Here is a 27,616-nt window from a genome sequence, read left to right as displayed (position 1 = left end):
TGATCACCCCCTTCTACCGTTGGGGAAACTGAAGCAAACAGCAGTTAAGTGACGTGCACACAGCTAGTGAGTGTCTGAGGTCACATTTGAGCTGAGGTCTCCCAAACTCGAGGCCCAGCTCTCTGTCCGCCTCGGTACCAGCTGCCTCCGAGAAAACAGAAAACTGATGAATTGGGATATCTGTGAGAGAAGAACGAGTTCTCATATCTGAGATTCTTCCTGCAGGCGCGTTTCACCCTCAACATGTTCACCATCTTCCCTGGATTTGGATCCATCCCTCCCGGAGGGCAACAGACAATCACGGTGGACTGTCTTGCTGATCCAATTGGACGATGCGATGAGTTTCTGGCCATTGAGATCTCAGACCGAGATCCAAAAGACCAGCCCGGCGGCATTCAGTATGCATTGTCGGCTGAAGCCTGTTTGCCAGGTATTGGAAACCAAGATCTTAAAAATCATTTCTCAGCAGGTAGATGCCCATAGAAGTGTCTAGTGTTCCTCTAAAACAAGGTCTGTGCTGCATGCCGTGGCACCCTGCTCATGCAAAAGAGCATGTTCAACAGTTTTTCATTTCCAGTTTTGCATTTGTGATTTAGAAAGCACTGTTAACAACACCACCACTAGTGGGGGCCTCTGTTGAAATGGGAAGTTTTATCTGGTTGTAGCAGGGTCATTTGGCAATCAATGACAGAGGACCCTGATCTCCTGGGGAGATGTGACCTAAACTGGTTTCCCTGCCCTTCCTAGGATTGGCTTGCATTTGAATTCAGTCCTAAGTGTTTAAAAGGACTGTCCACTTGCGTTACCTTCTTCTTGCCCTCTTCTGTTTCCCCAGCTTTTGTGCTAGATGACATGGCCTCCATTTTTGAAGAGCATCTGATATGTAATAATATCAACCTGTACCAGCTTCTTCAAACCACAGAAGGCGGGGTGTTCTTGGAGGATGAGAACAAATTTATATTCCGCAACGTCCTGGTGGGACACCAAGCCAAAGCTCGATTCAAGATCAGTAACATAGGAAAGATTCCCTGTGATGTCAATGTCACCGTCAAGCCCATATCCGCCAGGGTAAGAAGAAGTCACTCTCTGAGACCACTGGTCCCCAGGAGTCAAGTTATAACTTGGGGAAGGCTTAGAGCTACATGACATGAGCAACCCTGCTAGTATTATTTGGTTGGCAGACATTTATTGCGCACCTGCAATATTTAAGGCATTGGAATAGGGACGAAAAAAACACAGATGAAAACATGGTATAATCCAAGTCCTAGGGGTGCTTACCCCCAAACTGGTGCTGTGGTACAGACAGCAGTAAGCATGAGACAAAGTAGAGGGTGTGGGGAGGGGTGGAGAAAAAATACGGACAAAATGCTCTAGAAAAACCTAAGGAGGGAGAAAGCATCTTCAATGGAGGAGCAGGTGTGATTGCCGAGGTGGGGTTTTAGTAGGTAGAGAGGATCACCCACGCTGGCCCCTGTTTGTTGAGTTGGGTTAAGTTAGAGTTGTGTCCCTGGAGCGCTGAGTGACTAGAAATGTGGTCTGTCTGTACTTGGTGTCTATGTAAATAAAAGTGGACAAGGGCGCCTAAAAAGGAGGAGGAGGAAAGGATTTTGATTTGACAGGCATTTATCACGTGCCTACTGTGTGTAGAACTCTTCACTAGATGCTGAAGATAAAAATGATCAAATTAGACACGTTCTCCATCCTTGAGGAGGAAGAAGATAGGACACAGACACAGATAACTCGGTCATCTTCACAAGTCCCATGATATGAGGAGCCCAACAACGACTGGGGAGATTTTTCTCGTTGTTCATGGGTCACAAAATCCCTAACCAGGAAAGCTGGGGGTGGGATGCAGATATGGCATTCCCCAGCATCCAAAATGTACACTCCACCTACAAAGTTCACAGTATTAGAAAAAAATTATAAATTATGAAAGACCCAAAGGAGAGCTTTGGATGAATAACCATTAGTTCTAAAGATTATGCACTTTCCCAGAATCCTTTAGAACCACCCTGCCCTGCCCAGTTCTTGGTCCTTTCCTGCTTCACTGCCCAAGGTGGGGAGGATCATGAGGGCCAAGGCTCTCTTTCACTTCCTCCCTCCCCATCTTCCTACCGTCTTTCATGACTCTCCCTAATTCTGTAATCTACACTGCTTCTCAAACAAAGAAAGGACAAGGCTCTACAGCTCTCATTTCATCAGACACTAGCTCCTTCTTGAAAAGTAAAGGCAAAACCTCCAGAGTTTTCCAGCAATCCTCCCTGCCCCCACCCCCCACCATTGCTATGCACACTTCAGGTGGGCACCATCTTATTTCTTCCCAAAGTACAATCAAGGAGGAAGGGGGAAAGAGACAAGATCCCAGGACTTAGGACCATTTTAATTTAGCATAGGTCGTGATAAGAGTATGAAGAGAAAATTCAAACCAGGTGCTTGTGAGGTCTGGAGGAGAAAAGGATCATTACTGACTCAAGGTATTTGGGAAGGCTTCCCGGAGGAGGGGCATTTGAATTGGACCTTAAAAGATGGGTACAAACTCAACAAACAACTAGAGAGTGGAGGGCATTCCATCCACAAGGAACACTGAGCAAAGACTCCATGGGGCTGGGAGGAGACAATGGTAAACGTACACAGTATCCAGCTCTAGCTGTAGAATACGTAGGTAGGGTGGTGAGGTGGCAGTGCCCAGGAGCCAACTTACCCACATCACCTTACCTCTCTAGGTTATAGCTCGCATCACTGACATCTTTGAAGTGGAACCCACCAAGATGTGCATAGCCAGCCGCTCACAGGCTTTTGCCACTGTGACCTTCACTCCGCAGACAATGCAGACCTATCAGTGTCTCTTCGAAGCCTCCTTGGATGGTTTGCCCAAGTAATTCTCCTCCTTTTCCTGAGGGACAGAGGGAGGGGCGGGAGCCATACACCCCCAGGTCTTCACCCTCACTGGCAAATTGTTGATTCTTTGCTCCCTGCAGTTTCCTCTCCAAGACCAAAAACCTCACGTTTGACATCGTCGGAGAAGGGAACCTACCCCGAGTGACCGTTATCCGGCCCATTCTCTGTAACCAGAAGGGAAACCCTCTCTTTCTATTTAAGAGGCTTCTGGTGGGCCAGACAGAGAAGCTTCCTCTCCTCCTTAAGAACAACGGAACTATCCCTGCCCAGGTAAGCCCCTTGAGGAGAAAGGTATTGTAAGAGGAAGGTTTTGAAAGCTCAGAAGAAAGAGTTAATTCAAGATTAATAACCTTCTTCTCATAGTATCTCTCACTTATCTCTAATATGGTCTCTAGACTTGAATACGCTTGATCCATTCAGTAAATATTTATTCAGTGCCAATTCTGAATAAAACACAGCACTAGGTGATATGGAAGATACAGAGACATATAAAACATAATTCCTATCCTCAAGGAGTTAACAAGCTAGATATCCAAAAAAAAGACTATATCCTGATTGTTGAGAATGGTGTAAGCAAAGAGCTACAGGAGTTCAAAGAATAGAGGCTGCTGGCCTGGGTATCAGGCACAGTTTCCTGAAGAGGGTAGCTTTTGAACTAGGGCCTGAAAGATCGATTGAACTTTACAGATGAGGAAACTGAGTCCCTAAAAGGTGAAATGCTGCTTTCCCAGAACACAGTATATAGTAGCTGTTCAGCAAAGAACTCTTGACTGATGATCATCTGTTTTACTTTTTTTTTAATTTTTAAAAATTATTTTATATCAACTATTTCCCAATTACATGTAAAAAATTTTAACAATCTTTTTTTAAAATTTTGAGTTCTGTATTCTCTTCCTTCCTCCTTCCCTTTCCCCCTCTTTGAAAAGGTAAACAATTTGATTTTGATTACACATGTTGGGTCTTGCAAAACATATTTCCATATTAGCCATGTTGCAAAACAAAACACAAATAGAACGATAAAAAATAAAGTTTTTTTAAAAGTATGCTTCATGCTCTTTTTTACTTTTTCATTTTTTTCTTTTATTCAAATCCTCATATACAAAATGACTACTATGGAAATGTTTTATATGTATAACCTATATCTGATTGCTTAGTACTTGGGAGGAAAGGGGTAGTGGGGAAGAGAGAGAGGGAGGGATAAAATGTGGAATTCAAAACTTTAAAAATATTTTTAAAAACTGTGCTTCAATCTGCATTGAGAGTTCAGGGGTACAGCTAGGTGGCACAGTAGATAAAACACTGGCTCTGGACTCAGGAGGACCTGAGTTCAAATCTGGCTTCAGACACTTGACACTTACTAGCTGTGTGGCCCTGGGCAAGTCATTTAACCATCATTGCCCTGCAAAAAAATAAAATTAAAATTAAAAAGAGAGTTAATCAAGTCTCTCCCTGGAGGCAGATAGCATTTTTCATCCTGAGTCCTTTGGAATTGTCTCAGATCATTGTCTTGATCAAAGTAGCTAAGTCTTTTGCAGTTGAAAATGGGTACTATATTGCTGGTATGTTCTCCTGGATTTGCTCAATTCACTTTGCATAAGTTCACATAAGTCTTGCCAGTTTTTTCTGAAACCATCATGCTCTCATTTCTTACAGCACAAGAGTATTCCATAACAATCACGTATCACAACTTATTCAGCCATTCCCTAATTGATGAGCATTCCCTCAATTTCCAATTCTTAGCCACCACACACACACATAAAAAAAACCTGCTATAAATATTTTTATACAAATAGGTAATTTTCCCTTTTTTGATCTTTTCGGGATACAGATCTACTGATATTATTGCTGGGTCAAAGGATATGCACTGTTTGGTTATCTTTTGGGCATAGTTCCAAATTAATTCTCCAAGATAGTTGGACTAGTTCACAACTCCACCACAGTGCATTAGTGCCCCAATATTTCCACATCCCCTCCACCATTTGTCATTTTCCTTTTCTGTCATGTTAGCTAATCTGGTAGGTGTGAAGTAGCATCTCAGAGTTTGCATTTCTCCAGCCAGTCATGATTTAGAGCATTTTTTCATGTGACTATTGATGGCCTTTATTTCTTCCTCTGAAAGCTGCCAGTTCATATCCTTTGACCAATTATCAGCTGGGGTGAATAGCTCTTATTTATATAAATTTGGTTCAGTTCCCTATATGCTTGAGAAATTAGGCCTTTATCAGAGTAAGTTTTGGCAAAATGTTTTCCCAGTTTCCTGTTTTCCTTCTAATTTTGGTTGCATTGGTTTTGTTTGTGCAAAAGCCTTTTAATTTCGTGTAATTAAAATTATCCATTTTACTTCATGTAATCTCCTCTATCTCTTTTTTGGATATAAACTCTTCCCTTATCCATAGATCTGACAGGTACATTTTTCCATGCTCTCCTAATTTACTTATGATATCCCCCTTTATGTCTAAATAATTTATCCATTTAGACCATATCTTGTTATATGGTGTGAGATGTTGCTCTATGCCTAATTTCTGCCAAACTGCTTTCCAGTTTTACCAGCAATTTTTGTCAGATGTTGAATACTTACCCCCAAAAGCTTGGATCTTTGGGTTTAGCAAATACTGGATTACTATGATAATTTATTACGGTATATTGTATACCTAGTCTTTTCCACTGATCCACTACTGTATTTCTTGGCCAGTACCAAATTGTTTTGATAATTACCAATTTTTAATTGTTTGAATTCTGGAACTGCTATCCCTTGATACTTGTGGCCTTTTGTTCTTCCAAATGAATTTTGTTACTATTTTTTCTAGCTCTATTAAACAATTTTGGTAGTTTTACTGGTATGGCACTGAATAAGCAAATTAACTTAGGTAATTTTTTATTGTTATTGTTCAATTATCCTGATAATTTTCCTAATATTGAACCAACCCTGCTTTCCTGGCATAAATCTCACTTGTTCATGGTGTATGATCCTTGTGATATATTGCTGTCATCTCCTTGATAATATTTTATTTAAAATTTTTTGCATTGATATTCACTAAGGAAATTGGTTTACTTTCTCTGGTTTTGCTTTCCCTAGTTTAAGTATCAGCACCATATTTGTATCATCAAAGGAATTTGGTAGGACTCCTTCTTTACCTTTTTTTTTTTTAACAGTTTCTATCATATTGAGATAGATTGTTCCTTAAATATCTAGTAGAATTCATTCATGAATCCAACTGGTCTTAGTGATTTTTTTTTCTTAGAGAACTCATTGATAGCTTGTCCAATTTATTTTTCAAAGATAGGGTTATTTAAGTATTTTATTTCCTCTTCTGTTAATCTATGCAGTATATATTTTTGTAAATGCTCATCTACTTTACTTAAATATCAGTTTTATTGACATGTAATTAGGCAAAGTAACTCCAATAATTGCTTGAATTTCATTTTCATTGGTGGTGAATTCATCCTTTTCTTTTTTGATGCTAGTAATTGGTTTTCTTCTCGTTTTAATCAAATTAACAGTGGTTAATCTATTTTTATTGGTTGTTGTTGGGGATTTTTTTTTTGTTTTATAAAACCAGCTCCTACTTTTATTTATTAGCTCAATTTTTCTTACTTCAATCTTATTAATCTATGCTTTGATTTTTAGGATTTCCATTTTGGTGTTTAATTGGGTTTTAAAAATTCATTTTTTTTCTAATTTTTTTTTAATTGCATGCCCATTAATCTGTCCTTTTCTCTTTTATATATATATATATATATATAGACATACAATTTCTCCCCTAAGTACTGCTTTGGCTATATACCACAAATTTTAGAATGTTGTCTCATTGTTGTCATTCTCTTTAATGAAACTATTGATTGTTTCTATGATTTGTTCTTTGACCCAAAGGGATGCATTTAATATTTCTGGTTTTCTGCATTTGGTTGTGAGGTTTTTATGCCATAATACATGGTTAGTTTTGTGAATATGCCATATATAGTGGAGAAAAAGATAAATGCCTTTCTATTTCCATTCAGTCTTCACCAGAGATCTAACTTGTAAAATATTCTATTCATCTCCTTGACTTCTTTCTTATTTATTTTATGCTTAGATTTATCTAGCTCTGAGAGTTGAGGTCACCCACTAGGGATAGTTTTACTTCCTATTTCCTCCTGTAATCCACGTAATGTTTCCTTTAAGAATTTGAATGTTGTGCCATTTGATGCATATGTGTTTGGTATTGATATTACTTCATTAGCTATGGTTCATTTTAGCAAGATGTAGTTTCCCTGCTTAACCCTTTTAATAAAATCTATTTTTTATTTTGCATTCTCTGGCATCATGATTGTTACCCCTGTTTTTTTTAATTCAACTGAAGCATAATGGATTCTTCTCCAGCTATTTATTTTTACTCTCTGTGTGTCTCTGTTTCAAATGTGTTTCTTTAAAAACAATTTATTGTTGGATTCTGGTTTCTAATCCATTCTGTAATTTGCTTCAATTTTATGAATGAGTTCATCCCATTCACATTCATAGTTTTGATTACTAACTGTGTACTTCCTTCTATCCTGTTTTCTTCTGTTTATCCTTCTCTCTGTCTTTTTATCCTGTACCTCCTCTAAAGTCTATTTTGCATTTGACCACTGCCTTCTTTTATCTGGTCTCCCTTTTTTCACTTCCCTTTTTCTCTTATTTCCTTTCCCCTCTCCCCCCACCCCCAACATGCACACATACTTCCCTATAGGGTAAGGTATATTTCTATTGCCAATTGAGTGTGTATGTGTGTGTATCCCTTTTTGAACTATCATTTTCCCTTCATTGTAAAAATTCTCCTTTGCATGCCTTTTATGTGAAATAATTTTCCCATTCTTCCTTCCCCCTTTTCCAAGACATCCCTAATTCTCACCTATCCATTTTTTTTAACATCATGCCAACATAATGGATTCACTACCACATCCTCTTTCTATATAGAATTCTTCTAACTGCCCTAATAATGATAAAGTTCTTAGGAGATAAATGTATCATCTTCCCATATGGAAAGGTAAACAGTTTAACCTTATTGATTCTTTTGTGAGTTCTCTTTCATGTGTACCTTTTTATGCTTCTCTGAGTCTTGTGTTTTAAAGTCAAAGTTTCTATTTAGCCCTGGCTTTTCATCAGGAGTGCTTGAAAGTTCTCTATTTCATTAAATATCCATTTATCCCTTGAAGAATTATGCTCAGTTTTGCTAATGTAGGTTATTCTTGTTGCAAGCCCCACTCTGTTGCCTTTTGGAATATCATATTCTAAGACCTCTCCTCCTTTAATGTGTGGTAGCTGCTAAATCTTATGTGATCCTGACTGGCTCCATAGAATTGGAATGGTTTCTTTCTTGATGTTTGAAGTATTTTCTCTTTGACCTGGGAGCTCTGGAATTTGGCTATAATATTTTCAGGAGTGTTCATTTTGTCATCTCTTTGAGAATCCTCTGGTTCTGGGATATTAGGGAAGTTTTCTTTGATAATTTTTTGAAATATGATGTCAAGACATTTTCTTTGATCATTTGTCCAATTCTACTTTTTAAGGGTTATTTTCATCAATGAATTTTTGTATTCCTTTTTGTGTTAGGCCAATTCTGTTTTTTAAAGTGTTACTTTCTTCAGTATTTCTGTGCCTCTTTTACCAAGCTATTGATTGTCTTTTCAAATTTTTCTTCCTTTGCTTTCATTTCTTTACCTAATTTTTCCTCTACCACTTTTTTTTTAATTTTGAAAATCAATTTTTTGCTCCTCCAGGAATTCTTTTTGGGCTTTTGTCCAATTCTCATGTTTTTCCTCAAAGGCTTTGCTCGTAGCTGTTTTGATTTCATTGTCTTCTGAATTTGTGTCTTGATCTTTCCTGTCACCATAATATCTTTTTATGATCAGGTTCTTGTTTTCTATTTGCTCATTTTATTTCTATCTTATTTCTTAATTTGGAGCTTTATGTTAATGCTGGGCTCTGTTCCCAGCATGGAGTGGGGAGGGGCACAGTCTCTTCAGGCTTTTTCACACTACTGTTTTCAGAGCTAGTTCTGGGGGGTTGGAAGTTTTTGGTACTTCCAAGGTGGTGGGATCTGGGGAGAGGTGTAGTCATGGTTTTCTTGGTCTACACTCTGGTCCTTAACTAGGAAGATCCCTTGATCCTTTGAGATTGCAATCCTGCTCCTCTAGGCTCTTCTTCCCATGGGACTGAAGATGATACTGTTCTGGGGCAGCTAGGTAGCGCAGTGGGTAGAGCACCAGCCCTGGAGTCAGTAGTACCTGAGTTCAAATCCGGCCTCAGACACTTAACACTTACTAGCTGTGTGGCCCTGGGCAAGTCCCTTAACCCCAATTGCCTCACTAAAAAAAAAAAAGAAAAAGAAAAAGAAAAAAGAAAATGATACTGTTCCTCAGAATCCTTTATCCCCTGGAACTGGAAGTGTTACTGCCCCCTCAGGATTTCCCACTCTTTCTTGACCAAAAGTACTATTCTCTGCCCTTGAACTATGACCCAGAAGTGAGTATAAACAATGGAATTACCAAATAATGTCTGGTCATGTATTCAGTGCTAACTCAGAGATACCAAGTAATCTCTTTCTGACCAGTTGCCTTACCATCTCTGGCTTGAGAGCTCTTGAAGCTGCTTCTGCTTCTGTCACCACCACCTAGTCCCACCTCTGGTGTTTCTTCCACATGGGCTCCAGATCAGCTTCTTCCCCATGTCATGAATCCTTCTCTCTCTCTGACCTCCTATGTTGTCTTGGACTGGATGAATGTCTCACTTTGACCTTTTCTTGGCTCTGCCAGTCCAGAATTCAATTTGAAGCATTATTTTAGAGTTGTTCAGAGGGGAATATTGAGGGAGCTCAGCTGAGCTATTCTGTCATCTTGACTTCACCCCCTGAAGCCGGCTGATGATCATCTTGACATGCACCTATATCCTCATCAGTTTTTTAATAAATAAGAAAGGAACATGGCTTCCTTTATATCAGTTCTTTCTTTTTCTAGAAAAAGACATACAAAACAGCTTATTAAGGAAAGTACTGGCACTCAACTGATAAATCAGATTAATATGCCTTGTGACAATAGTTATCCCAAGGGATGTCAGCAATTAAAATCTTTCTCTTCTACAATTTGACTCCCTTGTTAAATGACATAGTGAAAGGGGCACTAGACTAGGAGGCAGGAGACCAGAGCCCTAACACCAGTTTTACACCAACTGATCCTGTGACCTTGGGCAAATTAACGCTCCTTCCTGGGGTTCATATGGAAATCAAAGGGGTTGGACCAGAGCAGGGGTTCTGAGGACCTTTTATGTGTCCCGAATGCCTCAGGCAGTTGGGTAAAACTTATGACCCGCTCAGAATCATGTTTGGAAATACCCAAAATAAAATACATAAGATTAAAAAGGAAACAACTCATATTAAAATACAGTTATCAGAATATATTTTATTTGTTTGTTTTTTAAGATTCATTTATTCAGCAACCAACAGCACAAGTGCAAAAAGAAAAACAAAAAAGAAAAAAAAAACCTTTGTTGGAATACTTTATACTTTCCACAGAACAGAAACTAAAATAACCTGTTTTTATATAATTAGTCACAAATAATACAAATACATTGGGGATTTTTGCCTATGCACAGAAAATATCACCTAAATATAACCTATATATCACTGCCATAACTACTGCTGCTACTGGAACTACCATAGCCAACCATGCTGACATGGTTTCACAAAACATTGATCCCCACCATATAAGAGCTCCTGCCTCTACAGTTTCCTCCCTTCATGGGACCAAAGACAGAACACTGATTGTTACCATCAGCAGAGTTGCTTCCATCATTGCCAGATCCACTGCAGCCATCTCACCTTCCACCATTTCCTCTGCCGCCATGACTGCTGCAAAAATCACCACAAGCACAGTGGCTTCCACCACTGCCAAAGGTATTGTTTCCAACAAAGCAGCCTCCATGGCCACCACCCAATCCACTTGGACCTCATTGACTAGATGAGGCACTGACCATTTCTTGCTTAGATCAGGCTTTCTTTACTTCACAATATCATGTTCTTGAATGACCGTCTTATCCACAGAGCCATGGGCATCAAAAGTCACAGAGGTAAAGCCCTTCCTTTTTTTTTCCATCTCCTGGGTCATTAATGACTTCAGTCATTTCAACATGCCCATACTGTCCAAAGCACTCTCTCTAATGATGGTGTCTCAAGTGATGGTCCTTGGTGTCTTTCTTAATGCCACCTACAAATATCTTTTTCTTTTCTTTCTTTCTCTTTTTTGTGAGGCATTTGGGGTTAAGTGACTTTCCCAGGGTCACACAGCTAGTAAGTGTCAAGTGTCTGGGGTCGGATTTGAACTCAGGTCCTCCTGAATCCAGGGCCGGTGCTCTATCCATTGCACCACCTAGCTGCCCCCACAAATATCTTTTTCACAGAGAAATGGGCATCTGCTCTTTGAGAGTCCTCTCTGGGAACCAGTCTCCCTGGTTCACCAACTCTACCATCATCATGTGTGAGGTGCTGCAGAGGAACTGCAGCTACCTCTTCCACTGCAGCATAGAGCACTTGGTATTTGGATGCATCATTACCCCACAGATTGTGAGTGTGCCCATTGCTCAGAAGGGTTCTTTAGATTCTCGTCTGTCACCCCAAAACTCAAGCCTCCAGTGAAGAGCTTTGACAGCTTCCTGGGCTCCTTGGGGAATTCTGATTTTGATGTGGTAAGAGCACAGACAGGATGCCCACAGTGTCAAGGATAGAAAGCTGATCTAGGTCTACTTTAAAACAAGGCCACCACTGTGGGGACCAATTTTTAATTTGGGGAGTGTTAGCTAAGTGGCTCGCCGCAATATTGGGGCAAGGAAGAAGACCAGCAGCCTCCCTCAAAACAGAACAGGATTTATTTAACAAGAACGAACACACACAAACAGGATCGGTAGGATCAAGGGAAAGGAAATAAAATGGGGAAAAGGAAATTATACAACCTGAATAACACCACCACCCAGGAATCAGCTGAGAATACACAGCAGCATCCTATCGCCTTCTAGCTTCCAGCTAGAATGCCAGAAAAGCTCCCTTCTCCCAGCAGACCCCAGGCTGCCCACACACAGCCCCCAGCCAATTGGCTGGCTGCTCTGACAGTCATATGACTGCCCTCACTATGCTTCCAATCATAATTTTGCCAGGCCCATGTAGGCATCAGTGAGTAGTGATGATGTGAGGTGCCAGCACCATGGTGACGTCTGCAACCAGTGGGTGGAGCACCATGCCATTTGCGGAGCCCCAGAGGCCAGTGCGTGTGGCGAGGTTTGTTTTTTTTTAAATTCTAGCCAAAAGATGGGGTCATAAAAACCTCAAATAGTAATTCATTCTTTACACCACCCCATATTAAGGACTCTGGAATTAGATGATTTCTAAGAAAGCTTTCAGCTCTGACACTATGGTTGTCTTAGGGTTAGGCTATAAAGAGAGAGAGAGAGTATGTGTGTGTGCATGTGTGCATGTAGCATTTAGCCATGACTTTTTCAGGTACTGAAGCAAATCCACATCAGCTCTTCCATTCTGTAGAAGCTTAGCCCCAGTGAAGACCTTTAAGCTATGTTTGCCCAGAGCCTCATCTCAATCCCTGGTTTCTGTTTTCCAAGTTACATGTTGATTTGAGGGACGACACGAGAGTCTTCACTCTGAAAGGCAAGCCCACTACCAACTATATCTACATAACAGAGGAGAACAATCCTGATGAAATATGTGAGTGGAAGAACAATGAAACTCAAAGGATGCTGGGGTGGGGGAGGGGGGACCTAACTGGTTTCAATTAGGACCCAAACAGGAAGAGGTGTATTGTGTCCTTTTTCCCCATTGCCTCCCTCCCCACCCCAAGATTCACTCTAACTGAGCTTCATTCCAAAGCTGGGGGCTGACATTTTAAAAATCATGGTTCTTTTCTCTAACCTGATCCTCTGCTTTCACATACTCTTTACTTGGCAGCAAAGAAAGCTCATACTGCCTCCCTCATCATTTACCCTGGAGAGACGGCCGAGTTCGATGTTCATTTCAAACCAAGCAAGCCAGAGAAAGTGGTGGGCACCATTCACTTGTCTGTGGTTAACAACCAGTATGAGGAGACCACCATTCAGTTACTGGGAGAGGGCTATGAGGATGATATCACTTTGGACAACATCCACGGACTTGCTGCCGCCTCCAAGTCAGAGATACCAGAAGTCACGGAAATCACTGACAGCAAAATGATGGAGGAATTGTTGGCATGTAAGAGAAAGGGAAGAGAAAGAGAGTGCTAGCGATGGTTGCCTCTTAGCCTAGTGCAAGAACTTTTTTTTTCAAATCATCTTGCCTCACTGCTGTCCACACCTGAATGTCTTTGTCTCTGTCTCTCCCTCTCTCTCTCTCTCTCTCTCTCTCTCTCTCTCTCTCTCTCTCTCTCTCTCTCTCTCTCACACACACACACACACACACACACACACACACACACACACACACCATGACCACCATCTTTCCTCTCCTGTAACTTAGAGAGTTTCTGAGAACCCTTAGAAGTTAAGTGACTTGCCAAGGGGTCACAGGGTTGGTATATGTCAAAAGTGAGACTTGAACCCAGGTCTCTGTGGTTCCAACACTCCAAGACTTCCCTCTACCACCCTGCCTCTGGAGAGTCAGTCTCCTCACCTCTTTGAAATTCCCTATCCTGAGACAATTCACTTTACTTTTTTGCTGTTAATAGCACCCAGCCCTCTAGAGACTTTCCCCCCAGTGAATGAGGCCCTTTTACGCCAGGAGTTGTTGGAAATGAAGTCCTCCATGCTCAGTCCCTTGCAATAATAAAACATTAAGTGCTGTGGTTGCATGTCCTGGGCATCATACAGAGAAAATAATGCACATGTTGTTTCATGGCTGAGCCTCAGCTCAGCAATTTGTCATTGGTTCTTTGTCCATCCAAAGGCTCTACCATAATTCATTAGTTCCCTAGATCCCTGGTCAGTCTCACTCAGAAAGTAGCTGAAGCATCCAGAGGCAGGGCACTAAGCTACTATTAAGCAGTAAATCAGAGGTGAAACCCAAGTCAGAATTCACATTTCTTGACTTGGTGTAATATACACTCAACCTCCTTGGTCTTCTTAATTCTCTAAATCAATGAACAGAGGCCTGGGGGTTTTCCCCATATGTTTGTGGGTTGGAGGATCCATATACAGTTGGGTTTGCTTGTTTGTTTGGGGACTCGGGATGGGGACGTGGCTAGGAAGGGGCCAGAAATCTTTGCTTTGAAGTTAGCACTTTCTTTTAAGAGGCAAGGGAGTGGGGCAGCTAGCTGGCTCAGTGGATAAAGCACCGGCCTTGGATTCAGGAGGACCTGAGTTCAAATCCGGCCTCAGACACTTGACACTAGGTGTGTGACCCTGGGCAAGTTACTTAACCCTCATTGCCCCACAAAAAAAAAATGAGGAGCCACTGCTATGAGACGCTGGTGGCAAGGTACAAAAGCTGTCTTTCCTTCTGCTCCCCAGCTGCCCGGGTGGATCACCTTCAGTTTGGGGACTGTCACGTTGGCAGCATCTATGAAGTGACCTTCACAATGACCAACCGTAGCCGAGCCAATGCCGTAAGGTTTGAGTGGCCTATCGTGCAGCCCCTTCATTTCTCCCCACAGGTAAAGAACACTTTTCTCTTCCCTGGGCTTGATGCTGCAACCATGAGTCAGCTCAAGCCTGGGCTATCATACACTGACCGTGAGGAAAGATTTGGTTTTTATCCCATTCCAACAAAAGGCAAGAGTATTCCAGAGCCATAGCACCTAGGCTAAGAGGGGACCTAGTGGCCACTCCAAGAAACTCAAAGGGGGCCTTCAAGAAGCAGTACCTTGAAGGCTTCTCTCTTAGTCAAGGTGTTAGATGCAACAAAGCATATGCCATTGAGTATATTATATGTCTTGAAAAGGTTGTGGGGTTGCAATGGAAAATTTCATTTATCTCTCTTGAAGAAGAAAATGATATCTGATGAGTGAAGGTCCTAGGCTGTCTCCCCTTAATAAAACCCATGCATTAAAACAGAGGTCAACACCATAGTTTCAGCATCCTGCTGTGACTTCTGTCACTTTTCATCAACGAATACTTGTTTCTGCTCCCTCGGGCTGTTTTGAGTTCTGGAGTCTCAGGAAGTGAGAAGATATGGTTTGCCCTCTGAACTCAGGAAAGATACTTTGACAAATAAGACCCTGTGCCCCTGGGTTTCTTGTAGTAACAAGACCTTGAGGAAGACCATTTAATCTGAGCTCAGAGACAAAAACTTGGGCATATTGAGATCATAGAGTTGTTTCTATTCTGTGCACAGGTCTCTATTTAAGCATACAATTCTAGCAAAGCCTAGTAATGAGGCAGAAAGGTCATTTATGTTTCTGTTTGATGGATTAACATTTAAGCCAAGACTCAGTGAGAGGCCTCACACACATTCCAGGGTACAGTTTCATTTCACCCTAGTACAGGGCTTGAACGATGGCACAAATATTCCAGAAATTTTGACAAAGAAAGGCTAGGCCTGCCACATGCACTGTTTCTTTTTGGAGGGGTTTCCTCTGAGTCAGCAGACATACATATATGCATATGCCTATATCTATATCTATATACACACACATATATATACATGTGTGTAAATTTATTATTTTTAACATTTTAAAATTTTGAGTTCCAAATTCTCTCCCTCTCTCCAGCCCCTCCACCACCCATTGAGAAGGCATGCAATATAATACCAATAATAAACATGAAGTCTTGTAAAACATATATCTATATTAGGCACATTGCGAGAAAAAGAGAGTGAAAAAAATTACACTTCAATTTGTATTCAGACTTCATCAGATCTCTCTCTCTGAAGGTGAATAGCATTTTGCATCATGAACCCTTCAGAATTGTCTTGAGTCATTTTATTGATCGGGGTAGCTAAGTCTTTCACAGTTGGATATTCTTAGAATATTGCTGTTACTGTGTATAATGGTCTCCTGGTTTGGTTCACTTCACTTTGTGTTAATTCATATAGGTCTTCCCAGGCTTTTCCAGCAGACATATATTAAGCACTTACTGTGTACCTGACAACAAACTAGATGCTGAGGATACAAAGACAAAAATGAAACAATAGGTACCCAACAAATACAAGTGAGGGGAGGGAACAAGGAAGGCTTACGTTGAGTTTTGAAGAAAGAAACAAAGGATTCAAAGAGTCAGGGGTGAGTTGGGAATACATTCCAGGCCCTGGGAATAGCCAAGGCAAAGTCTTGGCATTGGGAGATGACATGTGGGAAGAACAGGAAGAAAGCCAGCCCCCATGTGGCTGGACCCTGAGTGGGGGGAGGGAAATAAGTGATAACAAGAAGACTGGAAAGGTAGACTGGGCCTAGGTTGTGAAAGGCTTAAGCCAAAGAGAGGGATAATCTGTATTTGATCCTGGAGATACTAGGGAACCCTGAGTTTTATTGAGTAGGGGAGTGATGTGAACTTTCAACAAATCACTTTGGCTATTGTGTAAGAGGGAGAGAGTCCAACTGGGAGTCTCCTGGGAAAGTCTGGACTACAGGTGACAAGGGAGGGCCTGAACTATAGTGCTTGCTATGTGAGTAGAGAAAACAGGGCAGCTGTGAGAGGTGCTGCGGGGGCAGAAACAGGGTCTGGCAACTGATTGGCCAAATGGAGAGAGGAGAGAAGAAGCAAGAATAGTGATGAACCTGGATCCTCATCATTGGACAAGAAGAGAGTAATATCCTTCTTAGAAACAGAGAAGTTGGAGAAAGAGGTGGGTCCGGCGGGGCATGATAAGTTCTGTTTTGGACTTGAACTGGAGGTGCTTTGGGGACAGCCAGTTCAAAACATCCAGGAGACAGTTGGAAGTGCACAACTGGAGTGAAGGAGAGACTCGGGCTGGATATTTAGATCAGTGACTCATCTGCATAGAAGTGATGGGTGAACTCATGGGAGCTGAAGAGGTCACCAAGGAAGAGAAGGGGGAGGGAGCCACCAGGCCACCTAAGGAGCAGTGAACTGGCCCAGCTTGGAAACCAAGCAGGTCAAAGCAGCCATGCCTATGAGTAGGGAGCTCAAGCCCATGAGTAACCCCTGCACTTCTACTTCAGGGGAGACTGGGAGACTCAGTCTTAAAAATGAAAATAAAAAATAAATCATTGGAAACTTTGGAGAGAGCCGTCTCAGTTGAGTGATAAGGTTAGAAGCCAGACTACAAAGGGGTAAGAAGCAAGTGAGTATGAAAAGGCTTTTTTCTAGGATTTTGACTGGAAAGGGGAAGAAAGAGATAAAACAACAGTTATAAGGGATGGTAGGATCTAGGTAAGTCTTTTGAGGATGGGAGGACTTGAGTGTGTCTATAGGGATCAGGGAAGGATAGGGAGAGATTGAAAATTGCAAAGAGGGGGAATGATCGGGGAAGGTGGGATTTCTGCTGGAGAAAAAACAGGAGGAGCTGGGATTAAGGGCATGTGGAAGGATTGGCTTTATACCGCAGAATAGTCACCTCTTCATCAGAGGCTGTGGTAAAGGAGGGATGTCATGAAGAAGAAGATGAAGATACAGTTGACCTCAGTAAAAAGGGGGCATGGGTGATACTTCCTCTGTAGGTTTTCTTTGTACTACAAGGAAGACATAGATCCATTTGTGTCTGGGGGACTTGATTTAAATCTGAGATCTAACTGTATCCAAGGCCTAGAATGTCATTTTATAATCATTCCTACATGTATAGAACACTGATAAACTTATTTCTGACTGAAAGACCTTTTAGCCTTCATACTTAGTGGCAAATGATCGTGTTTATATTGAAGTCTTTTAGCTTCCTCTCCTCCTGCCTGTGGAGGTCACAGGCAAGATTCAGTATGCAATTTCCTGAGATAATAATATCAGGTCCTCCCTTAGGCTGGCCACCTTCATGCGGGATGCGCCAAGGACATTACAGTGACTTTGAAATCTCGCTCGTCTGTCAACCTCAAGAAAGTCCTGGTGAAATGTAAGCTCTCGAGAATCGTTTTCCAGCAACCTGTGGACCAGGTACCAGACTGGGACAATCACATGCGCACAGTCAAATGGGTAGATTCTGCAAAGAGTCCGAACACCAACATCCCTGCCAAAAAAAAAGTGAGTAGATCCAGTTGGCAATGATTGGGCTGAGTTGTTCAACACTTATCGTGTGCTTGCCATGTACCAGCTGCTGTGCTAACATACTTTGAGAATTTCCCAACTGAACTTCTAGATAGAGCCTGTAAAAGGGCTGACTCTGAGAGGACAGTTTCAGAAAGCCCTGCGTGGTATCCTAGAAAGTCTCCTGACTGGAAGGTAAAGAGTCATGGAGCTGAATCTTACCTCTTCTATATATTATCTTTGTGAATGTGGCAAACCATATAACCTCTCTGAGCATCAGTATCTTCATCTGTAAAATGGAGGTGATGATACTTACAATACCTACCTTACAAAGATTAAATAACTCATACGTGTTAGGCAGCCAGGTGGTTCAGTGGAAAGAGTTCTGGATCTGGAGTCAGAAAGACCTGAGTTTAAATCCACCCTCACTAGCTGTCTGACACTGGCCAAGTCACTTAACCTTGTTTGCCTCAGTTTCCTCACCTGTAAAATGAGCTGGAGGAAATGGCAAATTACTCCAGTATCTTTGCCAAGAAAACCCCAAATGGGATCACAAAGAATTGGGCACTACTGAAACAAGTGGACAACAACAAAGATTATATTGGAGCTCCTACCTGTTATCTTTCTACCTACATCTATGGCTCTTCCAAACTTCCCTATTTCTTTTTGAGGACACCATTATAATTCCAGTCAGTCAGGTTTGAACTAGGTCATCCCCTGACTCTTTTTTTTCATATTTAACCCCCATTTCCAATCAATTTCCAAGTACAACAGGCTTTATCTCCCCAGCACCCCTCATGTCCTTTTCCTCCTATCCATTCATATGACTATCCCCACCCCCAAATCCAGGCTCTCATCACCCCTCACACCTGACTGGTCTCCCTACATCCAGCCCCCATCATTGTAATCCTCGCTCCACATACTCGCTCAACAAGTCACACCAACATTCCAACAACATAAATGATTTCACTCCTCTGCTCAAGAGGCTTTCGTGGCTCCCTCCTCCCTCCAAGATAAAACACAAAATCTTCTGTTTGGCTTCACTATCTGGCTCCAGCCCACCCACCCAGGCTTCATCTCTTGGATATTTATTCCAACCAAACCAACCTTACCATCTTTCCTCAACACACAACATTGCATTTCCCATGCCTAGAAGCTCTTCTTCCCCACCTCTACTTTTGGAACCCCAAGGATCTATTCAAATGTAACCTCTTACCAAAGGTCTTTCCTGATTCCTCAAGTCATTGATGCTTCCCGCCCCCAACTCAGTGTAATTACCTTATAGTTATTTTATATTTTAATATTCATGTACTTTTGCCCCCACCACCATCACCAATGTAGCAACTTGAGGGCAAACTGGCTTTCACTTTTTATCTTGGCATCCCCAGCATCTATCACCACACCTGGCAGAGACCATGGGCTTAATAAATGTTAACTTAATTAAGCCGAATTGAATCCTAAATTCTCTAGCCTCTTCACTGGAGTTGGACCACAGACTACAGAATCCTCGAATCTCAGTGCTGGAAGTGACCTTACAGATCATTTAGCTCAGTCTCTTTCTTGTAGAGATGAAGAAACTGGGGCCGAGAAGGCTTAAGTGCTTTGTCCATAAAGAGAATTCTAAATGGTGGAGCCAGGACCAGAACCCAGAGCTCCTGATTCCCAGACCAAGGTTCTAACAACTCCTTTGTCCACCGACCTTTCACCCAGTTTTTACGTGTAAAATGAAGGTAGTGGGCCAGGGGCTCCTAATGTCCCTTCATCATAGACTTCATATCATTCCACGAACATGAATACATGTCATTCCAAAGCTTTGGGTTGTACCTACCTTACCCTTTCAGTACAATTCTTCCTCTCTTTGCCCATGATTTATATTAAACATAGCCTAATAGTCCCCTCTGGATCTCGGGCCTCCTATCCATTAGCATGGTTGGTATGGATGCATGGCGGCTTCTGGAGTCCTGCTACATGAATATTACATGGTCCCAACAACAATTTCTGCAGCTGCAGCTCCACAGGGCTTCAGACCTTGCCCCCTTGATTTTGTTTGGGACAAACTGCCTCAGTTTACCCAAATAACTCGAGGAGACCACCAAGTCAAGCAGAGACAGATTTATTACATTCCTGCAAGAATGAGCAATAACTGAGTCACAATGATAGGCCCAAACTTTTGGGTTTTTATAGTAATTGTAGAAAGGAAAGTCCCCACGTGCACTAGGCTGAGCTCACAATCTAACATCCAATCCTATCTCACCCAAGGTGCGTGTTTAGCTTGTAGTCAATGTATGGAGACATGCATACGTGTTCCAGGAACAAGGGGGAAAAGGGGAGGGGGAACAAGGTCAAAACGAAGGAAGAGGGAAAGGGGGGGACATTCAGATGTTTCAGATCTCGCAGTTCCCACTGACCCCCCCCCTCCCAGCCCCATCTCTAAAGATATTCAACTTGAATTACAGGAAGAGTCACTCAGGTGTTACAGCACTGTTTTGTAGTCGTGTTCATTTTAGAAGGATGACAAGCTTAAAATTTATCTTCGGCTATGTTGGGAAAATCAAAGAAATAGAATAAAGAATAAAAGAATAATCCATTGTTGGGACCCTGGGGTCAAGGGGATTCTGTTCTGAGAAAAAGAAACATGTCATTTAACATCCGGTCTCAACTTAATTGCCATATCCTGTGCCGAGCCCCATGATTGCCTGTCCTTTCTTCCCGAGTATTGAATTGGTGGGCGAACTCCCCGACCCACTCAACAGGGACTAGGACACATGATGGATTCCAGATAAAACTAAGATGCAGCTGACAAGTGGGGGAGACTGAGCAGAAGTAAAATACTGTTAATTGGCAATAAAACTTAAAGGAGACGGTGAGAATTTGACAAGCAGTAAACTTTTAAACTAACTATACTGGGGCGGGGCTGGGTATCTTCCAGACCCCATCCTCAGAGTTTAATCTGACTCAAATCCATAACCATCTCATTCAATTTCCAGGTGATAGAGACTGACCCCGAGCCTGCGCACACAGTCCTGGAAGAAAACTACCAAGAACTAGAGCTTTATGTCAGCGCTGTGGTGGACTATTCCTCCTTCCGTTCCCAAGTGAAAGAAGTGAACTTTAAGGACACCCTGGTTTTCCAGACTCGAGTTTTCGAGTGAGTCACCATGAATATGGCAAGCGCGCTGTTGAAGCTCATTCTGCCTGCGTTCTTTTCCTGGGAGCACCTCTGGTTTCCCAGCCGGGCCCATAGAATCCGTACACATTAGAACTATCTAGAGGGTAGCTAGGTGGTGCAGTGGATAGAGCACCAGCCCTGGAGTCAGGAGTACTTGAGTTCAAATCTTGCCTCAGACACTTAACACTTACTAGCTGTGTGACCCTGGGCAAGTCACTTAACCCCAGTTGCCTCACTAAAAAAAAAAAGAAAAGAACTATCTATAAATACTTACAAATATTAGAATTATTCCTCAAAGCACTTCAGAAATGCTATCATCAGTATTATGGCTATTAATAGTCAGTAAGCACTTATTAAGCTATATGCCAGGCACTGTGCTAATCAGTAGAGATATAAAGAAAGGCAAAAGACAGTCCCGTCTTTCAAGGAGCTCAACCTGATGGAGGAGATGACACACAGACAACTTTGTACAAATAAGATATATACAGAATACACTGGGCATAATCTCAGAGGGAAGGTGCTAGCATTAAAGGGGGTTAGGAAAGGATTCTTGCAGAAGCTGGAATTTTAACTGGGACTTGAAGGTAGCCAGGAAGATCAGGAGAAGGGAAGGGATTCCAGGCATGGAGAACAGCCAATGAAAATGGCTGGAGAGATAGTGACTCACTGAGAAACATCAAGGAAGCCAGTGACACTGGATCAGAGTACATGTGGCAAAGTAAGGGGTAAGAAAACTGGCCAGGTAGAAGGGGGCAGGTTATAGTGAACTTTAAATGCTAGCGGATTTTATATTTAATCATGGAGGTTATTTGTTTGTTATTGTTGTTATCTCCTTCCCACTTCCAGTAAAGGGGAAACAAAAAAAAAACAGTAGGCAAATAAATACAGAGGTCCCATCACCTCAAAAAATATTAGGATTTTTCAGCCTAATACCCAGGTGACCCCCCCAACCAAAGCACAAAAATCAAACCCTTTCCTTACCATGTTTTACAGAGGTGCTATTTATACTTTATTTTTATGGTTTTATTGGCCTAAATTATGAAGATATGCCACTCCACCCACTCTGGTAAGAGTGTTTATAAAATGTTTTCTACAAATTACTTTCCTTCCACAAATCCAAGATTCAGAGGTCACCAACATCCTATCCAAATGATAATACCTTAAACCAGATCAACTTCCTCCTCCAAACCCTGCTCTTCAGGGCAAGAGATGAAGGGAGTAAACTCCTCCCCAGCCCCTCACTTGTGAATCAACCAAGAGGAGGTGCCCTCTGCCACAGTGAGAAGCCAGCTCGACCTCATGCATCCAAAAGTCAGTGCGGCTCAGTGAGCTCAGGTTCTAACAATAACAATGATGGTAACACTCTCAAGTTTGCAGAGGACTTTACAAATATCTCATCTGATCCTGTGAGTTCAGATCTGACTCTGACAACTCATCCAGCAGCAGCTGACCTCCAGGTATCTGTCACTTAGCAGCATAGTGGACAGGATCCCAGGGCAGCCTCTTGACGGCCCCTCAAGGCAGCTGTGGCAAGTATTTTCATCCTCACTTTGCAGATGAGGAAAACAGAGATTCCGGAGATTAGATGCTATGCCCAAAGCCATAGAGATGATAACATATCCTCCCACTGTACAGCAAGTACACCAATGGCATATCACCGAGCAAGCCAGATGATTTTTCTACTTCCATGTGTAAAACTGGCATAGTGAGTCTGATCTTTCTGCTGGGGAGGCAGGCTTGAGGAACCGGTCACTATTTATTAATGACTATTTATTAAAATGGTGGGTAAAGGCCTCTGTCCCAAGCTTCTCAGATGTGGGCTCTGTTGTATTTGCAGGTTTCACTTGACTAATACGGGACCCGTACAGCTGGGGTATAACTGGCTGCTGTCCTCAGATGAGCCAACGAAGGCTGTCAGCTTTGCTGATCCACAGAGCCCAACTTCTCCAGGTAAAACAGGATAGATCGCCACAGGAATGTGGTGAACCAACAGATAGGAGGACCACAAGTCCTACTCCTCACGCTTGAGCCCTAAAAAGGGAGGAGGTGGGAAGGGAGGAGGCAACAACCAGGCAGACTCGCGAGCAGCTTAGGGCCTGGCATTATGGGGACCAATAACTCTTAAAAGATCTTAGTATCTCAAAATGAAATGTCTATGAGGTGCTAGTGTCTAATGGCTTTTGACTGTGGATCATGCCAGGTCTGCAGGTCTCTGTGCAAGGGGGGCATCAGAGGCTGGTACTGGTATTACATTTGACAGTTATTTTTGAGAAATCATGAAATATCACCCAAGGCAGTACCCATCTGCCCAACCTTAACACTAATTCCATTTCAGGAGTTTTGTCAGCTTGGGTTTGAGGAACACCACTCTTTTAGCCAAAAGTTATGAATGAAGGCCTTGCCGGGTCACTGCAGACCATATTTCTAGCAGAGATGACAGTGAATGAGAATAGCTTTCGTGCGTTACACATGAGGAAGAATATGAATAGGGTCACGATTCCCTATATTTCAGTCTATTAACTGAGACCTCACTGGGAAACTGGAAGCTATCACTACTTGTAGGGTAAAGCTGAGGAAATGGATGCATTCAGGAAGAGCCCATACTTTCTTTCCCTAGTCACTTTAAGGACCGAGCGCTCTCAGGGCCAAGAGATGGTGGCATAGGTGTTAGATCTCTCCTGGCAGGGAGTATTCATGCTATGGTAAAGCTGGGTGGATCCTAGAGGTAATCTAGCCCAATCCCTTCATTTTACGAAGGAGGAAAGTTAGGTCATAGAAAGGAAAAGTGGCGTGTCTAGAGTCACCACCACTGGTAAAGGGAAAACCCACAACTCAAGGCTCCATCTTCTCACCCAGGTCCAAAGCTTTTTCCTCTACAGAGCTGGACATACAGGTCAAGGCTTAGTGACCTATGGGATCACAGGATCCTAGGCCAAGGGCCTGAAGGCACCTCAGGGGCCATCAAGGCCAACCTCTACATTACACAGATGGGAACGCCTAGTCCAGGTAGGCTGGCACATTCCTTACCTGAGAGCAGGCAAGTAGTAAGCAACAAAGTTAAGATGAACTCAGGTCTGTTGATGCCAGAGCCAGCACTTTTTTCAATAGAAAGGAGGGAGAAATGTCATATTCCCCCACCCCCCCACCCCGAGACTGTTTAATGACCTACAATAATTAAAATATGCTCAGCTAGTTTTGGTTCTGCTTGGCCCTGCCTGGTGGGGGCAGCCATCACCAAATGGCATCGCCTTGGGTTTTAGTGTAAAATAAAGTTTTTGAGGGAGGAGACAATATCAGCCAGTACTTTTCCCAGGCCATCCCCAAGATTAATTGTAGGGATCGTATTAATTAATTAAGGAATCAGATGCCTCATTGCAAAAGTGACCCTGGGTTCTCAAAGGTTAGATCAGGGAAGTACAAACAGTGGCAAATATCCGCCAATTTGGAAGATACCATGCTGATGACAGATGGTTTCTGGGGCCTCAGAACTGGTCTAATTAAGCACTGACATGGGCATCACCAGCATGTTGGGCACCAGGTGATGGTCTCTTTGGCCAGGTCAAACTCCAGCACAGTGCATCGTGTAAATGTATTCATAAAAGACTATCCATTCATTAATCCATTCAACAAATACTGAGCACCAATTATCTACAAAATACTAGGCTAGATCCTGGGGGCTGGGGACCATAAAGGGAAGGACCCACCTTCAAGGAGTTTATCCTTTAACTGGAGAGACAGGACTTGCACACAACTACCTAGAGTAGCTGCTAAGTACCCCATGAGTGCTAGAAATAAGATCGAGAGTTTTTCCATGAGTTACTGCTAAGCCTGGACTGAACCTTTGGTCCAGCAGTTGTAACCTTATGAAATCCTTTCATTTCTGCTGAAATGGTGAGAGAATTCCAAACCCATCTCAGATTTCTTGGATCTTGGGCCTTTGCCCTATCGATAAGGATAGATGATTTCAGGAAATTCTTGTTCACTGTTGACCAGTTTCTTCTAATGTGCTCTGGTTTTTTTTTGGCGGGGCAATGAGGGTTAAGTGACTTGCCCAGGGTCACACAGCTAGTAAGTGTCAAATGTCTGAGGCCAGATTTGAACTCAGGTCCTCCTGAATCCAGGGTGGGTGCTTTATCCACTACACCACCTAGCTGCCCCCTTCTAATGTGTTCTTGACCTCCATGCAAGTCAATCTCTGATGGCCCACGGTGGCCGGGCCAGTGGAATAAATGTTCTGGCAGGTTCTATTAGGCTTTCCACACAGCCCTGCTGACAGATTACACGTTTTAGAGAGACTCGTTGCCTGGTTGGCTAAAGAGAGATAGATCTTATGGCAACTCTCAGAAACCATTCATGAAGTCATAGGTAGCTTGTAGTTGTGGGTCTTGGGGTATTAAAGCATTGACCTGTGTCATCCGAATTCCATCAAGTTGAGTCCCAGACAAACTGATTATTTTCACTCCATGCAATGTTTTGGTCTAGCAAAAGATGTCACAAATTGTCTACCCCATCCACTTGACCTTACCACAGACAAACAAGCAACCTGTTTGCATTAATGAGAAGAAAACTCAAGAAATCTCTCTTTAAAACCCTTCCATACATGAAAGTCTGTGCAAAGTCAATCAAGAAGTATTTCTTAAACTCCTATGTGCATAGCTCCATGCTGGGTTCTAGACACACAATACAGAAGTGAGAGTCTTTGACCTCTGGGGGCTCAGAGCCTCACAAGTAGACTCTAATAGAAATAGTATCAAATGAGAGAACATCCATGAAGGGCTTTGCAAACCAAGGAGCACTGTATAAATGCTCACTATTCTTGCCACACTAATAACAGCAAGGATACAGATCTCACAGGAGTCACAGATGTGTTGTGACCTGTAGTGGTTCATTCATTCCTGATGTCTTTGGGAAGAAAAGGAGAGAACCATTCCTTATACCTCCTATGTACCAGACATTTCAGCTAAGGTATCATCTCTTACATTAAGCCCTTCCTGATGCCCCCAATGACTGGTGCCCTCCCCTCCTTCCCAAACTAACTTGGACTTAACTACCTCGTTTTATATTTTTCAGGAAGACCTGAGTTCATATCCAGCCTCAGACACTTACTAGCTTGCTCTGTAATCCCTGGGCAAGTCACTTAACTGTTTGCCTTGGTTTCCTCATCTGTAAAATGAGCTAGAGAAGGAAATGGCAAAGCATCCCATTATCTTTCCCAAGAAAACCCCACAGAAAGGGGTCTCAGAGTTGGACATGACTGAAAACAACTAAACACCACCAAGAATAAAAATATATTTGTTTTTATTCACTTTATATTTATGCTTTTTGTATTTATAGTGTGCTTGTCTCACCCCATTAGAATATAGACTTCTTTAGAATATGCATAATTTTCTTCTGCATGGTGTCTGGCACATAGTAGGAGTTTAATAAATACTTGTTGGTAGATTGAATTGTCTTCATGGTGGTTTTTTTGGCTTGCGCTCGTCATGAACACTGAAAGGCAGGATGGCATACACCCAACACAGTGAGGCAACAGAGATTTTTGTGGAAGATTGCTGGAACACCAGAAACCAAAGAATGTTGTTATCTATCTCTCATCAATACATAAGAGATGAACCTGGGGGCCCTCAAGGGGGCAAATCATGCTTGGACAGTTTTTGCCAAAGAAAGACTACCCTCAACCATCAATAAAATCAAGACTTTTCTTTAGGGGGGACCTCGGAGAGGGAAATTAGTGTAGTCCTTGGAATCAGGAGATACCTAAATTTAATTTCTGACCATATAGGTGACCATGGCTAGAAAATCAATGGACGTCCCCAAGCGTTACTTTCTTCATCTGTTGGTTAGTTAGTTGGCTGGCTGGCTGGCTGGCTGGTTGGTTGGTTGGTTGGTTCATTGGTTAGTTGATTCGCTGGTTGGTGGGTTGGCTGGCTGGTTGGTTGGTTGGTTGATTCGTTGGTTGGTTGGTTGGTTGGCTGGCTGGCTGCTTAGCTGATTCATTGGTTGATTGATTTGGAGGATGGCTGGTTGGCTGGCTGGCTGGCTTATTGGGTGGTTGGCTGGCTGGCTGGCTGGTTGGTTGGTTGGTTGGCTGGCTGGCTGCTTAGCTGATTATTCATTGGTTGATTGATTCGGAGGATGAATGGTGGGCTGGCTGCTGGCTGGCTGGTTCATTGTTTGGTTGGTTGGTGGGTTGGCTGACTGGCTGGCTGGCTGGTTAGTTGATTCATTGGTTGGTTGATTCGTAGGTTGGTTGACTGGCTGGCTGGCTGGCTGCTTGGCTGGCTGGTTGGTTGGTTGGTTGGTTGGTTGGCTGACTGGCTGGCTGGCTGCTTGGCTGGCTGGTTGGTTGGTTGGTTGGCTGACTGGCTGGCTGGCTGCTTGGCTGGCTGGTTGGTTGGTTGGTTGGCTGGTTGGCTGGTTGGCTGGTTGGTTGA

The 27,616-nt window shown here is 42.6% G+C and overlaps 1 protein-coding gene across 1 annotated transcript in view; it reads left to right on the top strand.

Annotated features, from left to right (window-relative positions):
- Positions 1 to 27,616, top strand: part of HYDIN (HYDIN axonemal central pair apparatus protein) — a 589,624-nt gene that overhangs the window by 504,539 nt on the left and 57,469 nt on the right. Inside the window, 10 exon segments of the mRNA XM_043981230.1 lie at positions 226 to 430; positions 836 to 1,068; positions 2,724 to 2,875; positions 2,979 to 3,168; positions 12,518 to 12,620; positions 12,861 to 13,139; positions 14,393 to 14,535; positions 17,792 to 18,010; positions 21,001 to 21,161; positions 23,020 to 23,132. Of these exon segments, the coding sequence (XP_043837165.1) occupies positions 226 to 430; positions 836 to 1,068; positions 2,724 to 2,875; positions 2,979 to 3,168; positions 12,518 to 12,620; positions 12,861 to 13,139; positions 14,393 to 14,535; positions 17,792 to 18,010; positions 21,001 to 21,161; positions 23,020 to 23,132 (1,798 nt within the window).

Source organism: Dromiciops gliroides, chromosome 2 (genome assembly GCF_019393635.1).
Source record: "Dromiciops gliroides isolate mDroGli1 chromosome 2, mDroGli1.pri, whole genome shotgun sequence".
Taxonomy (NCBI): Eukaryota; Metazoa; Chordata; class Mammalia; order Microbiotheria; family Microbiotheriidae; genus Dromiciops; species Dromiciops gliroides.
The sequence above is the reverse complement of the archived record's forward strand: the minus strand, read 5'-3'. Positions and strand labels throughout refer to the sequence as shown.